General features: G+C 41.6%; 1 protein-coding gene across 1 annotated transcript in view; it reads left to right on the plus strand.

Annotated features, from left to right (window-relative positions):
• ca10a (carbonic anhydrase Xa) overlaps positions 1-6,958 on the plus strand; it is a 185,181-nt gene extending 178,223 nt beyond the window's left edge. Inside the window, 6 exon segments of the mRNA XM_083786708.1 lie at positions 1,242-1,282; positions 1,284-1,313; positions 1,315-1,369; positions 1,372-1,397; positions 1,746-1,920; positions 6,857-6,958. Coding sequence (XP_083642834.1) covers positions 1,242-1,282; positions 1,284-1,313; positions 1,315-1,369; positions 1,372-1,397; positions 1,746-1,920; positions 6,857-6,879 — 350 coding nt within the window. The 3' untranslated portion in view covers positions 6,880-6,958.
• The last annotated feature ends 10,211 nt before the right edge of the window (positions 6,959-17,169 follow it).

Consider the following 17,169-nt stretch of genomic DNA (forward strand, 5'->3'; position numbering starts at 1 on the left):
GTGGCCCTGTCCCATGTCCGACAGCACAACATTATTTACTGGATATTTTTGGAATGTTGGGAGCAGGACAGATTTAGCTGTTCAAGTTCAAACCCCCTATTTTCCAACAAAACAAAATATAACATATATATTTATATGAGAATGCTAAATTATAATGGGTTCTGTTTTTCCTGTTTTCATTTGTGTTCATGTTTATGTTTGTTTAGTTTTATGTTCTTCTGTTGGTAACACAATGCAGTGTAGTTTAGTTTTATGTTCTTCTGTTGGTAACACAATGCAGTGTAGAATACTGATGCCTGAGCAGCTCAGTGGCAGCTTGAATTAGCATTGAGCCACTATGACCTCATCACAACAGGCAGAGAGGGTTTTGCCACCTATTTGTCAACGGAAGCTCAAACAGATGACAAGTTATTGAGAGTTGGCTAGTGAAGTGTGAAGAGAGAGCGAGGGGGAGGGAGAGAGAGGGGGAGGGAGAGAGAGAGAGGGGGGAGAGAGAGAGGGGGGAGAGAGAGAGAGAGAGAGAGAGAGAGAGAGAGAGAGAGAGAGAGAGAGAGTCCATTTAATTAACGTCCTGACAAAGAAGACCGTTTTGATATAAGGGCTTTTGTGACACAACACCAGCTAGCCTGTCATTCCCACTTCCCAGCACAGAGAATGATATGTGACGTGACACAGGAGCCGACAAATAGTTGATGTAAGGGATGAACGTGATAAATGATGAGGTTTGTCATTGAAAGGGGGTGTGCTTAAAAAGTAAGTTATATTCATTAAACTCTAACCTTGAATTCAAGGGCGCTCGGGTCGTGCAGTGGTAAACAACTCCCTGCCCACCACCACAGAGGTTGTGGGTTAGAATCCATCGTGGTGCAACTGGCTTTGTCGGGCGTCTACACGTCTACACGAACACAAATACACAATGGGCCCATGTTCGGGAGGGAACCTGGGCAGGGAGGGTGACAATTGTCATTGCACATACTCCCACGGTCCCGTAGGAGCCTGGGGAGTGTTGGACGGGAGGAGGAGCTAGAGCGAAGGCTCCTGGTGGGGGCTCCTCACTGCAGGTGAGACAGTAGGACTACAACAGCAGTAAACAGAAATGTGGTGAGGAGGAATCAGTTGCCATAATGAGTAAATTGGGGAGAAAAGGGGGGGTAAAACTAATTGGCAACAATGATGTGCTGTTATTGTTACTTCCCTATGTTCCTTTTTCTAATCTACCCTTGTTGGTTTACTTCTTCTAGATGATGCGTATTTACTGACAGGCCTGAACATAGAAGAGATTCTACCCTGAGACGCATAGTTTCATCACCTATTGATGGCTCTATGACCATTCCGCCATGTTTTGAAACGGCTACATGGATCCTGATGAATAACCTGTCTATATAACAAGGATGCAGGTAAGTGTCAGGAACCAACCAACACACCAAGAACTCAGTTATTCAATGCAGGCCTGAGTCACATGAATGCCACAGCTAGGAATAGTGGAAAATATGGTAGTTCTATTTTGTGAGCTTTCTTATCTGAACTGTGGTCATGAATCATGATTAAGAGGGACAGCTAGAGTGAAAATTCTTTTTTTACTTACTTATTTCTAAGCTTGGATTTTGTATTACCTTGTAAACCTCTGGCCGGCCACACAGTGTAAGATGAGTCGAAACCCTCATGTCTTGTTTTACACGTTATTCTTCTCAGAGTTTTGTCTTCCCAAATTGACCTGTCTGTTTCCTGTCCTTCTCTTATTTAAGATGCACTCCTTGCGGCTGTTGAGCCAGAACCAGCCCTCTCAGATCTTCCTGAGCATGAGTGACAACGTGCGTCCCGTCCAGCCCCTGAATAACCGTTGCATCCGCACCAACATCAACTTCAGCATGCAGGGCAAGGACTGTCCCAACAACAGGGCTCAGAAGCTTCAGTACCGAGGTATGTACTCACGCACACACACGCGCCATCTAGGCTACTCGTGTTCATCTTGCAGTATATAGCAGTATTCAAGTCAAGTATACTCGGCAGAAATTAATCTAGGCCTACAGTATAGCTTTATCTCTATCAAGAAGATAATTAAGAATTATCTCCTTCTTACCCCAGTCTTCCCCAGTTACTTTATCACCTTTTACTTTCTCTCCTTAATTAACGAGTATGTTATAAAGAGGCTTTCAGGTTCAAGTTTATTTCGTTTTTAACAACTTAAACTTAATCCTGGCATCCCTATTTTGGGCGTGTCATTATACAGTAACAGTATGGGCTAAAAAAGAAGATAATATCTTCTTTTTTTTATTACTCGAAAACATAAAACCGGATCTACAATCTCTGAGAGGTTGTACTGTACATGGGCTATTTTCTCTACTTATCGCACGGCAAGTGTCCAGTATATAAGTTGTCGAAGTGCATTGTAGGACAAGGTCTCTTCACTCTGAGAGATAAAACGGAGATAGTTGTGCAGGAATTCATAGAAGATGGATACAAAGGAGGGTGATGAAAACCTTGACAGAGGTAGTCAGTTACACAGTCAACCACTGGCATTGGCATTGACTGGACAGGCTGACTGACTCTTCTGCCTGTTGACAGGCTGATGAATGACTTAACAGTGCTCGGAGCCGACCCCAGCCTGCTGCTCTCTGATCGGTCTGTTTACTACTAACTGGACGACTGGACGACTGCTGCAAACAATTTGAATGTTACCCCCAAAGTGTAAATACAATACAAAACAAGCTACAGTTATCTGCCATTGATACTGTCTCATTTGTTTTGGAGAGGACTGCGTGATCTGCGCATTTCACAATGTATATATTATGTCCACTAGGGGGAGTAGAGAGCTATATAAAAATCTGAGACCACTGAAATGTAAACGTATGTTTTCTCATGCCCTTTGAATTGAAAGCGTCAACAGAGAGAGAGAGAGAGAGAGAGAGAGAGAGAAAAATACTTTGGTGGTTGGTCTTTTTATTACGTCACGTCACGTCATTAACAACTAATAATAATATATTCTACAAGTTGTAGAATCATGTAAGATAACACTAATAGTTGTTAATGACGTGACGTGAAAAATACATTTATTCCACCAGCGTTCTTGTGTTGTACAGGAACTTTTTTTTTTTTAAACATGATCACACCACCCCCACTTTATTCTAAAGCACATACACTTGCTCACACACACACACACACACACACACACACACACACACACACACACACACACACACACACACACACACACACACACACACACACACACACACACACACACACACACACATAGTATTCATTGTGATTTGTGTGGGATTTACTGTGCTGTAGCCGACAGACACCATTATCTTTCTGTACATCCCTCTTTCTGTCTCTCTCATCTCTGTCTGTCTTGGTCCAATCTTCCGAACGGCACAAGGCGGTGCTAATGGAATGCAGGTGTCATTTATTCGCTTTGCACCCCTGTTGTCTAAGGCCCAAACCACACCAAAGGGTCGGGTTGGGACAAAACGGTTTTAAGGTAAACCACACCAATGCAACTCAATGAGTTGCATTGGTGTGGTTTACCTTAAAACCGTTTTGTCCCGACCTGACCTTTTGGTGTGGTTTTGTGCTCGCTTGAAAATATCAAGTGCCTAGTATTTTGCATTGTTGGGTATGTTGGTCCTCAAACAAGGTGTCACTCTAGGGGCTCGATTAAGCAGTTCCAATAATATTACATATAATATTACAGTTTTAAGAGGTGGGGGCGTGTGGAATGTCATATAGCAATTTTGGGCATGGTAAGAAGCGCTTTCGACACCCCGTGGATTGCGCAAAACGGCCTTGAATTAGTCATGGGAGTGTTTAAGGAGTGTTTGAGACGTATCCAATCAACATGTCCGTACTATTCTCTTTACCAGTCAGCTGATGTCACATACGGAATGCGCACTTTGGGGATCGTGGTATTACATTTCTTCAGGCTGGCACCATAGAAGACATGACATGACTTTGTCACATTTGGGTTAATTATTCCTATTGCACTGCATGCTGTCACCTTTATGCCTCAAAATAATTTGTTTCTATTGAAAAACACCAGTAAAATAACGTTTATTATATTTTATTTCATTCAAGTCACGATGAAGGAATGAGTTGAATGCGTGCTACGTAATGCTGTGCCTGTGGCCCCGATGGTATATGGTCTTCGCTCGTAGCATTTTATTGAGTGTGATACAGCGTATGAAAGCAAACTTCCCAAGGATTATGGGGATGTTTCTATTTTTTTTAAAGGTTGAGAAATGAAAGAATTATGGCCGTTTCTAATCTCAACATTTTACCAACTAGAAAAGAGCGCTGTTGCCATGTCTCATAGAAACAAGTAAATAGGTCTATAAAAATAATCCCAAAAGAAGCGCATATAACAGGGGTCTGTAACCTATTTTAAATGAAGTGCCATATTTTTATTTTCTAGATAGTGATTCTGCCATATCCAGATTAATTTTAATGACACCACATTAAAATAAAAAAACATATTTTGATTGTCCACAAATATAAAGTTCTTCCATCTTTTTAAATATTTTCTTGCACATTGTTATAATGATCATCATATATCCCCCTGCAGTCAGAGTTCATAGTTTTAATGAATGAATGTGATGCATTGTGAGCTGGTAGATCTGCTATTTTCAAAAGTAATCTTGGAAAAATGTAATTTAATTTTTGGATTAGCCGTCCTTAGTTGGGCAAATGCATTCATCTGACATGGGAATGTGCTGTGTGAGGATCACTGGTTTAAACAACATTAGGAGAAAAGCCCAAATAACCACTTTAGAAACAAGAAAAGCAACCACAACTAGTACAACTACCAATATTTACAAGCAACTTTACAGAAAAAGAAGCCGCTCAAGTGTAAAATCAAACAGTGCTTTTTGCATTTAAGAGGTGGTCAGACCCACGTCTTATCGTTATGTGCTTGCAAGTGTTTTTAGGTCAAGAGGCTTAATAGCAAATTGCGCAAAGCGAAAATAATTAACATATGGACACTCCCACAATGCTAAAATATTCAGGAACGTCGTATGCCATATGTGTGTGCGTTCAACACGGGCCGATACGGCTTCCATAATACGATTGGGTGCAGAGCGAGGCCAATTTATGTATTACCACATGGGTTTTACCACTTTCAAAATCGACCTAAAAGTGTCTCAAAGTGACTACTGGCCAATCACAGCATGTCTTTTCCGGGACTTGTCAGAACGGCATTGTGGAATATCACACTGTGCTTCCCTGTCATCCTGTCATGCTCTGCCATGACTGCTGATCTAAAGACTGTGTTGAGGTCAACATTGATCTCCTCAAAGGCTGCTCCTTTCTCCTTTCCTTAGAAAATAATGCCCATCTGCCCCCTTCTAGAATGTGCAACTGGTTATCACGTGAAGACTACTGAAAGCCCAATTTATATTTGTGTATCCATATGAGTGGAGATATTCAGTGCTGCCAGTTTTGGGACCTGGCTGTCCACCTCAAACACATCTCACTCTCAAATAAAAAATATATACACAAAGGCACGCCACACGCACACACACAAGCACGGACGCGAACAGATATCACACAAACATCTGCAAAACTCTTGGAGTGCAGTGTAAGCATGCACGCGCACGTGCACTCTCACACGTGGAAGTGTATTCAGTCATTTACAGAGCGAATTCACAACCCCCCACCACCCTGTGAATTTAATTTCTCTGACTCATTTAAAGATGTAAATAGCTTCAAGGTGAACCAGGGAGGCGATGCATCTCATTAGAAAGGGGAAACACAGCTAATTGGATAGTTTTGTACAGTTAACCTTTAGGGCAGGAGAAACACCCCCAGAGTCGGGTTATCTTGGGGGTAATTGAATGTGATTTATTTTAGGGTGTTCAAGGTTCAAGGTTCAAGGTTAGCTTTATTGTCCCTTGCGGGAAATTGGTTTGCAGCCAGATCATAGTAAAAATACACACAACAACAACATTCAATACAGGACTAAGAACAGGGCACTAGAGACAGATAATTCATGACATACAGTAGTAGCAAAGTCAGCTAAAGTGCATCAGTGGGCAGTATGTGCAAAAGGGCAAGAATAAAGTGTTATTTGCTGTTCAGCAGTTGAATAGCAGCTGGGACAAATGATAATTTGAACCGATTACTATTAGTCTTTGTGGCGGGCACCCTCAGCCGACGACCTGAGGGCAACAGTTCAAACTCAGACCGAAGTGGGTGATCCGATACCTGTGTGATGATGCGGAAGGGTGCAGATCAAAGTGTATGTTTGCTTTCCTCCCTGACATCCAGCATAAGCCAGCATAAACCACTTAAATCTTCTGAATCCAATTGTGTTGAATAATAATATAAGTAGAGTCGCCAATCAGCCAAAAAGGCTATAAAATAAAGCAGCAATCTCTCTTGACCTTTTAAATAAAATGTTTTCAAATGATATCCAACAAATCCAGAGTAATATGTAATATGTTTTTTTACAAAGTAAATAGTTATAATACTGTTCTGGCAGAGTAATACCTTACTTTACTCGTTACTGGAAAAAGTTATAATATTACAGTAATATGTAAGTAGTAACTCGTTACTGCCCAACACTGGTATAACATAGGGAAGAAAACTAATTCAGCAGACTGTCCCCTATTATTGTGTAACTGCTACATGAAATGCTATGCTAGTGGAGTTCTATATGTTTTGAACTAGCATTGTGACCAGTACAGTGACTCTGCTACATGAAATGCTATGCTAGTGGAGTTCTATATGTTTTGAACTAGCATTGTGACCAGTACAGTGACTCTGCTACATGAAATGCTATGCTAGTGGAGTTCTATATGTTTTGAACTAGCATTGTGACCAGTACAGTGACTCCTGTCCTTTGACTCTCTTCCAGTGAACGAGTGGCTGCTAAAGTAACCTCCCACGGACAAGTGTGGAAACGAGTGATGAAGGCAACGGACTAGGAAGAGCGCAAATGGAGATAGATGGAAGGAGTTGTGTGTGTGTGTGTGTGTGTGTGTGTGTGTGTGTGGTATGCATGCGTGCGTGTGTGCGTGCGGTGGGTAAAGAACTGAAGCAGGGATCAAGGCTGCATCTCATCTAAGATTATTTCATGGTGTTGTATAAAGAAGAAAAAAAACCACACTAAACATTTTCAAAGACTGTATTGTGAGTAAAGAGACTCTACTTTTCATACATTGAGAACTATTTGAATCCCTGTCCTAACACATGCTAACTAGCCCCAGTACAAATAACAGTATATCTACATTTTGATACTGAACTTTTTTTGGGTTGAAAATGAACTTAAAAACAAACAGAAGCATTTATTTAATAGCCTCCTTAAACAGTGCTATGCTGGGACATTCAAGCCTTTTGTACATAAAGAGCTATACTGTTGATGGGAAATTTCAAGGACTAAGTCACTGCCCCCTTCTGGTCAAGATGAAGTGGTCTGCGAGAGTCTTTGATGACCTGTCATAGTTGTCACCAACAAGGCATGCTAACAGCAAAAAACAAGTGTGAAGGATTGCAGCCTTGCCTTTTCAGTTTCAGAAAACGCCACATTGTCTAAGGAATCGTGCAAATTATTTATAGGCTTTTGGGCCGGAGAGCAACCTTGAGTGTCTTGGCCTAGTTTGTACATATTATAATTATCAATACTGCTGAATAATATGTAAAAAAAGAAGAAAAAAAAGTAACAAACATTCAAAAAATATATCAAGAGGAATAAAAAAAGAGATACAGAAAATAAGTTGAGTATTTTGAAATGCTCGACACACTTTGAATTCTGGAGCAGTTCCGAGTCTGAGCTGATGCCTTTTCTTTCTGTTTTATTGTTTACAATGGTCATACACTGTGTTTGAGTAATGTTATCAGCCCAATAAATGTGTCTGGAAAGTTCACTTTGGAAAATGCTTCACTATACACAGATCTGGCATACTGTATCTGTATGTTTTGTACCATTCCATATTAAATGTATTGATATATCCATATTCACCCTCCAAGCCACGCTCAATACGGTGGGTTGTTCTCTTGAATCCTCGATATACCAAAAGCCTTTCTTTTATCGTATACATTACTACTAGATCATGCAATGCAATACATTCTCAGAATCCCACGGGAGCCGTGGCGATGGCATTATCTCCTGTCTGATGTGTGTAAACAGAATTATAATTGTGGTGGTATAGTGGTACGCTCTCCCGCCGCGTGCGATTCCCACGTGTCCAAGACGGAGCTTCATCAGGATGCGGAGCAGCGTATCTTCATGACCTGCCAAGGTCTCTCGGATCAGATCAGCGGTCACTGGGGGGACAAACGGGCCAGCCGGGGAAGGAAACTTCTAATCCGGGAAGGCCACTCTGTGGTACAGGCGGCTGAGGGGGAATACCGGTTTAACAATGTGGGCCAGATCTATTGAAGGCTGCCACAAAGACACGCTCTCTCTCTCACCCGCACACATGCACGTTTGCACACCCGTGTGTGTGTGTGGACGCGCACGCCCAGTTGCGCACACGCAAATCATTATGCTCTACTCCTGGTAGATTTACTATCCCGTCTGCCCATGTGTTGGAGTCGAACAGCCTGCGCTGTGTTTCTCCTAACTGGGTCTCGCTGCATTGATCCTGTCCTCCTCTGCTCCTTCATTATCCCCCGATCAATTCAGGATGCCTCTTCACGTTGCCCAGATGTGGAGAGAAATACTGCCTGTGTGTGTGCGTGTGTGTGACACACGTACGCGCGCACGCACACACTGTGTGTGTGTGTGTGTGTGTGTGTGTGTGTGTGTGTGTGTGTGTGTGTGTGTGTGTGTGTGTGTGTGTGTGTGTGTGTGTGTGTGTGTGTGTGTGTGTGTGTGTACGTACTTATACGTTCATGTGTGCCTATTTGTGTGGTTCTGTGCTTCCCCAAGTTCCCCACATGTAGTAAACGGTAAGAGCAGCAGTGAGAGAGAGTTGCTTCCATACTCGGAGCCCACCGGCGTCCAAGGTTATGGATGCCATTATTTTACCTGATCTAGGAGAGGCAGAATTGAGCCGAACCTGGAGGACAGACGATAAATAATCCCAAAGATTTAACCTCAACAACCCCCCCTCACCACCACCAACACCCCCCACCCCCCGCACACACACAGTTGAATAATCCGCTTGAGTCTCACAATGGCGCAGATGCCGTAGATCTCCCAGGACCAAGGCTATCTGGTCCTGCCAAAAGGAATGAATGTTACGAGGTGTGTAAAAAAACAGAAATGGTGCAGTCAGATGTTCAGGGGGACATTTAATGATATTACATTAATAAGAGCATAATAAGGCTATGCCATGCAGGGAGTTGGACTGGAGCGGAACAGCTGCTGAGCCAAATCGAAAGTGTGTGCGTGTGTGTGTGTGTGTGTGTGTGTGTGTGTGTGTGTGTGTGTGTGTGTGTGACACGTCACCAGGGCTTGCAATCAACCCTACTCTAGTGGAGTCAAACTTTTCTCCTTGGCTCAATATTGCCTATTATGGGCAGTGTTTTATATGCATGTATTTATGTATTTGTCATTATATTCTGTATATTAAATACAAAAAATACACATTTACAGAATATGGGCGGGTCTTGAGACAGATTTCACCTTGCCTCAACTAGTGAATGAAGTCTGTGGTAATTAATTTCCTTAACATTACTTAGCATTTAAGACAGTTTACCTTTAGCCTAATATTTATTTGTGGTGCTATATGGGTCAGTATCCTGGTGTCAGTATCCTGCTCAAAATCCTGTTTTGTATATTGTGGTGCTAATACATAAAATATGTATGTTTGGAGTAAAACTGGGACTATAAGTCCCTGAGTAATTCTATTAGTGTATTTACACATTCATGTTTATTTTTCAGTGCTGCTTATTGTATTTGGATATGTCCGTGCCTCTTTTTATTTACTTAGCCTGAGGCAGTTCTCGATGTAATTGCTTCAAAGGCCACAGTTTGGTTTCGCCAAAAAGGCGAAACCAAACTGAAACAAAGCCATACTGAGATATGTACAGCATGGACCCACAGCCACAGCAATGTTAGCATGTACTGTAGTAGGCCTATATATCACATATTCAAGAATCATGTGGGATGTTTTACAAAAGAGCTGCATGCTGCTAGAAAACAATCGATGGCTATAGTTACATTTCAGCTTCATTTATGCATAATTACCAACATTATGTATAGACTGATTTTGTCCCACAGGGGAAATTCAGTTTCCAGCTTCACCCACTTAAAAAACCCCATGAAAATCATGGTTACGATATACTATAGTAACTATACTATGTCATCTTTCATGCTTTTCGACGCTCATGCTTTTCGACCACTAGTCTAGGACCTGGCTAAGATATGTATGCATTTAATTTAGCAGAGAAAATCTCAACTGTTATTGACTAGTATGATCATACCCCCGCGAATAACTTAGGAACTGTGAGAAATTCTCTGTCCGGGACAAAATACCCGAAAATGACCATGCCCTTTAAAAAATAACCGCTATACATAAAACATGGCTCTATCGTCTAAACCAGGGTTGTCCAAAAGGTAGATTGCTGTCTACCAGTAGATCACTAAGGTTGTGCAGGTTTACCACATGACATGGCCTAAAAATATGTAATTTAAATATATAAAACATTACACCCATCCCATGTGAAGTGAGGGGCATCATACATCATCTCATTCCGGCCAATTTGCGTATACTCACTTTTGTCTTCAATGTATGTTTGTGTTTACAGAAACACTCAAAACTGCCCTTTCATTGGCAATGGAATTCAATGTTTGTTTGCACAAACACTCAAAACTGGCCATTCATTGTGAATGGCAGTCAAAGTTGGACAGTTGGCTAGCGCCCTTCAAAGAATAGCAAAAAACTATGTATTTAAGTATGCAAAGACGATTTTAAACTGGTAATGGTAAGAACTGATGAGGTACTAAAAAAACTGAGTGCCCTGCAACCCAACAAGGCCACTGACCATGACAATATTCCCTCCAAATTTCTCAGACTCAGCCATCTCCTAAGCTCCATTCACCACCGACATAATAAACCTCTCCATCAAACAGGGACTTGGCCATATCAATTGATGAAGGCCTATGGCCGAAACGTTGTGTGTCTGTTTGTGGATGTCGGTGTTTTAAAATAAATGAAACACTGTGGAGTTGAGCCAGTTGAGTGTGCGCTGTGCGGACTTCCCTCTTTTTTAACTTCGTTTGAAATGTATCCATTCTAAAAACGAAATACATTTTTCAATCGATCAAACGGAACATACATTATAATTTGACGACTGGATAATCCAACACTGTATCCTTTTAAGACTCATGAAATGAAGGAAATTGACCCCATGTTTTGTATATTGTCTTTATTGTGTATATTTTAATCATTTACATATATTGCAAGACAGGGTGAAGCATGCCTTCCTTCCTTCCCTGCCGCCCGCCACAGCCAGGTGCGGCCGTCCGTTCGCGGGGCAGGAGTTCATAGTAACTATAAGCAAAGCTTTATTTATCTGTTATTACAGTGCAATACTGCCGCCATTTGCTGGCCAGTTATACTGGTGTGATGTGTGCTGCACTATCAAGCTATGCTGCCTCCACTTGGTTGGATATTGACACTGCAGGGCCTTGGGTGGGGAAAACCTTATGCCATTCTTTTGGCTGGTTCGTTACCAGTTACCACTAGAAGACGACACACTGTCAAAGGCTCTGTATTATCTGATTAACATCCATGATAACACTTAAAAGCACTAAAGACAACTTTGATGCACAGCACCATTCAAATGCTCTGTGCATGATCCCAAGGCCCCATTTGAAAAGTGACACCAAGAAGAACAACTTACAACTTCAAATCACAGAGAGCTAGTGGCACCCTTGTTAAGATGAAGTCCATGTGAGCCAGAGATTGTGAGTTCAAATCCAACTGAGTTCCTCCTACTTTCACCCTGCAGCATGTTTTGAAGAATAACATCCAGAAGAACACTAGAAAGAGATGGAAAGCTGAAGAGATGTTTAGAAAGCATTGTGGCTCTCTGTGATAAGCTGCTGTCTATGTGGGCCACAGATCGTGGGTTCAAGTTCAGCCCATAGCCCAAGGCCTCGGACGGCATAATATGCTGTTTTCCATCATTTTTGAGGATTTGAAAAAAAGACGAAAATCACTCCGAGACCATGGACTATAGCCCATGGTCTCGGACGGCATACTATAGCATGCCATTTTTTGAGGATTTGAAAAAGAGACAAATCTTTATAAATTATACATTTCTCAAATTTGAAAGCGCTATATTTCTAAAACTATGTAACATTTCAAAGATTCCTTTTCAGGCAAACATGTCCACCGTAAGATGAACCTAAGTAGGTTTGAATGGGGTTGCTAGGTGTAAGTATGTAGGACTAGTAGCATGCCAAAGTTTGTGCTATTGCCATAGAGAATGCATTGGGCGTTTAAGTTAAATAACTAATAAACTACAAAACATTTCAAAATAAAAAAGTTCGAGCATGTGTCTCCACAGTAAGCTGAATAATAAAAAGTGTGAATGGAGTTTCTAGGTGAAAGTGACTTTTGACGTGCCTATAGAGCTGCCATTGAGCCCCATTGTAAATTTGAAAGCACTATATTTCTAAACTATGAAACATTTCAAAGATTCCTTTTCAGGCAAACATGTCCACCGTAAGATGAACCTACGGTAGTGCTGTCGCCTCACAGCTAGAAGGTCCTGGGTTCGATTCCCGCTCGGGGCGCTGTGGGTGCTGGCGGCGTGTTTCCTCCTCCGCGTCATCAGTGCCCATACCCGAAGGCGGGGTTGGCGAAAGGGCCTTTCTGTGTGGAGTTTGCATGTTCTCCCCGTGTCCCCTAGGGTAGGTACCCTCACAAAAACATGCAGTAATCCTGGTCTCTAAACTGCCTCCCCCTGGCCAGCCAGGGCGCCTGATGGAGGGGAAAGGAACTGGTTGGAATAACGTGTTCCTTCCACGCGCTACGTCCAACCAGGGAAACTCCCCCCTGTCAGGTGTAAAGGAGCAACTTGGACACTCAAGCATGAAGGAAGCATGAGTTAAGTCTGTTGCTCTCCCCAGGTTGGTGGAGGGTGTGTAGAGCCCAGGATCACATTAGATGATTGACACAGGGGTGAAAAATGGGTTACAAAATCGTGGGATAAAAAAAAAATTAAAAAAAAAAAAGATGAACCTACTGTAAGTAGGCTAGAATGGGGTTGCTAGGTGTAAGTATGTAGGACTAGTAGCATGCCAAAGTTTGTGATATTGCCATAGAGAATGCATTGGGCGTTTAAGTTAAATAACTCATAAACTACAAAACATTTCAAAATAAAAAAGTTCCAGCATGTGTCTCCACTGTAAGCTGAATAATAAAAAGTGTGAATGGAGTTTCTAGGTGAAAGTGACTTTTGACGTGCCTATAGAGCTGCCATTGAGCCCCATGTTAAATGTCTCAAATTTGAAAGCACTATATTTCTAAAACTATGAAACATTTAAAGATTCCTTTTCAGGCAAACATGTCCACCGTAAGATGAACCTAAGTAGGCTAGAATGGGGTTGCTAGGTGTAAGTATGTAGGACTAGTAGCATGCGAAGGTTTGTGCTATTGCCATAAAGAATGCATTGGGCGTTTAAGTTAATTAACTCATAAACTACAAAACATTTCAAAATAAAAAAGTTCCAGCATGTGTCTCCACAGTAAGCTGAATAATAAAAAGTGTGAATGAAGTTTCTAGGTGAAAGTGACTTTTGACGTGCCTATAGAGCTGCCATTGAGCCCCATGTTAAATGTCTCAAATTTGAAAGCACTATATTTCTAAAACTATGAAACATTTCAAAGATTCCTTTTCAGGCAAACATGTCCACCGTAAGATGAACCTAAGTAGGCTAGAATGGGGTTGCTAGGTGTAAGTATGTAGGACTAGTAGCATGCCAAAGTTTGTGCTATTGCCATAAAGAATGCATTGGGCGTTTAAGTTAAATAACTCATAAACTAAAACTACAAAACATTTCAAAATAAAAAAGTTCCAGCATGTGTCTCCACAGTAAGCTGAATAATAAAAAGTGTGAATGGAGTTTCTAGGTGAAAGTGACTTTTGACGTGCCTATAGAGCTGCCATTGAGCCCCATGTTAAATGTCTCAAATTTGAAAGCACTATATTTCTAAAACTATGAAACATTTCAAAGATTCCTTTTCAGGCAAACATGTCCACCGTAAGATGAACCTACTGTAAGTAGGCTAGAATGGGGTTGCTAGGTGTAAGTATGTAGGACTAGTAGCATGCCAAAGTTTGTGCTATTGCCATAGAGAATGCATTGGGCGTTTAAGTTAAATAACTCATAAACTACAAAACATTTCAAAATAAAAAAGTTCCAGCATGTGTCTCCACAGTAAGCTGAATAATAAAAAGTGTGAATGGAGTTTCTAGGTGAAAGTGATTTTTGACGTGCCAATGTCTGCCATTGAGCCCCATTGTAAATTTGAAAGCACTATATTTCTAAAACTATGAAACATTTCAAAGATTCCTTTTCAGGCAAACATGTCCACCGTAAGATGAACCTAAGTAGGCTAGAATGGGGTTGCTAGGTGTATGTATGTAGGACTAGTAGCATGCCAAAGTTTGTGCTATTGCCATAGAGAATGCATTGTGCGTTTAAGTTAAATAACTCATAAACTACAAAACATAAAAAAAAAAAAAAAAGTTCCAGCATGTGTCTCCACAGTAAGCTGAATAATAAAAAGTGTGAATGGAGTTTCTAGGTGAAAGTGACTTTTGACGTGCCCCAGCTAACATGTCCATCTGGGCCCAATTGGGTTTTGACATGGGCTATGGACATGGGTTCCAAGTTGGCCGTGCACCCAGTTTTCACAAAGGGCCCACCCGTGTTAGCCCATATGGGCTTACGTGGGTTTCTAACTGGATCTAACTGGACCATGTGTGCGCCACCTGTGTTTGCCTATATGGGTTTGAACTGGGATCTGATTGGGCCTTAACACATCGTTTGTGGGGTCAGTATCTATACGTCATTTGTCAGCCGATCGCCATGTGCGTATCACTTATCTACTGTATACGCATTTATAGCTTTTTTATTGAATACTTTAGTTCATCTTTCTATGTGCCCGGACAACATATAATGTATCTCCGATCGCATCTTCAAAGTTCCGGGTATGTGATCCTGAAAAAAGAGGGGGAAAAAAGCCCCCCCCCCCCTCATGAAAAGAGGCCTCTCCCCTCCTGTTTCTACATGGTTTCGCCCGAGGAGGTGGATGGATTTTCCGAGAACGAGAGAGACAGACCCCCCCCGGTGGGCTATAACCCATCAGGTTTTTTTTTCATTCTTTTCAAATCCTCAAAAATGATGAAACTACGGCGTGCTACAGTATGCCGTACGATATGGGCTATTAGACGAGCGTCTAAAAATGGGATAAAAAACGTCTAAAAATAGACGTGTTTTAGACGTCTATTTTTTTCTTTTCTTAAATTTTTATCCCACGATTTTGTAACCCAGTTTTCTTTTCACCCAGTGCCAATTATCTAATGTAATCCTGGGCGCTACACTTCCTCTGCCAACCTGGGGGGGCAGCGGACTGACCTCATGCCTCCTTCTATGCATGAGGAGTCCAAGCTGCTTCTTTTCACCTGACAGAGGCCGGCCGGACGTAGCGCGTGGAAGGGACACGTTATTCCGACCAGTTCCTTTCCCCTCCATCAGGCTGGCCAGGGGGAGGTAGTTTTAGAGACCAGGATTACGGCATGTTTTTGTGAGGGTATCTACCCTAGGGGACACAGGGAGAACATGCAAACTCCACACAGAAAGGCCCTATCGCCAACCCCCGCCTCGGGTATGGGGACTGATGACGCGGAGGAGGGAACACGCCGCCAGTGCCCACAGTGTCCCCAGACGGAATCGAACCCAGGACCTTCTAGCTGTGAGGCGACAGCACTACCAACTGTGCCACCGTGCCCCTTAGACGTCTATTTTTAGACGTTTTTTATCCCATTTTTAGATGCACGTCTAATAGCCGGCTATTTCTCAGTGGGATGGTCAAAAATGATGAAAAACGAGGATTCTTTTTAATTATTTTATTAAAAAACGATGGGCTATAACCCATGTTTTTTTTTTTTTTTTTTTTTTTTTTTTAATCCTCAAAAATCATGAAAAACGGCGTGCTATAGTATGCTGTACGGTATGGGCTATTAGACGAGCGTCTTAAAATGGGTTAAAAAACGTCTAAAAATAGACGTCTAAAACACGTCTAAAAATAGACGTGTTTTAGACGTCTATTTTTAGACGTTTTTTATCCCATTTTTAGACGCACGTCTAATAGCCGGCTATTTCTCAGTGGGATGGTCAAAAATGATGAATAACGAGGATTTTTTTATTTTTCAAAAAATTAAAAAACAATGGGCTATAACCCATGTTTTTTTTTGTTTTTTTTTTCAAATCCTCAAAAATGATGAAAAACGGCGTGCTATAGTATGCCTTATGGTATGGGCTATAGCCCATGGTCCAAAATGATGAAAATCGAGGTTAATTTCTTTTTCCAAAATTTCAAAAAACGGTGGGCTATAACCCATGTTTTTTTTTTTTTTTTTTTATCCTCAAAAATGATGAAAAACGGCGTGCTATAGTATGCCTTATGGTATGGGCTATAGACCGATTCCGTACCGGTTTCATGGTCGCAGCCTACGTATTTCCTGTAGGCGGACTCGACGTAGCTGCGGGGGTAAAACCCTCACCAGACGCACATCTTCCACTACAGTGAACGGCAGAGTGACTGATGTTAGTTTGCCTCAAACTTTACTCCTTTACCTGCTTTTTTACTAACACTAACATTACAAAGATGCCCAGAACATCGAGATGAACCTGTGTAGTTTATGGCTGCTCCAACAGTAGTGGCAACATAACAAATAAAATAAAACGGAATGTCTATATCCACCGCGATGGCTGAGACCAGAGCCATTGAGCAATGGTTGAGACAAAGCACTGAAAGATACATAACGCCAGTCTTACCCAATACCAAATATTTCTGTTTTATTAACACAAGGCTGCTGTACTTTATACCTCATACTTTAAATGCTTAGTATGAGGTATAAAATACAGCAACCTTGTGTTCATAAAACAGAAAGATTGGGTATTGGGTAAGACTGAAATTATGTATCTTGCAGGATTCTTCACTGCTTTGTCTCAACCATTACTCAATGGCTCTGGTCTCAGCC

This window comes from Protomyctophum parallelum (genome assembly GCF_964188405.1).
Source record: "Protomyctophum parallelum genome assembly, chromosome: 17".
Taxonomy (NCBI): Eukaryota; Metazoa; Chordata; class Actinopteri; order Myctophiformes; family Myctophidae; genus Protomyctophum; species Protomyctophum parallelum.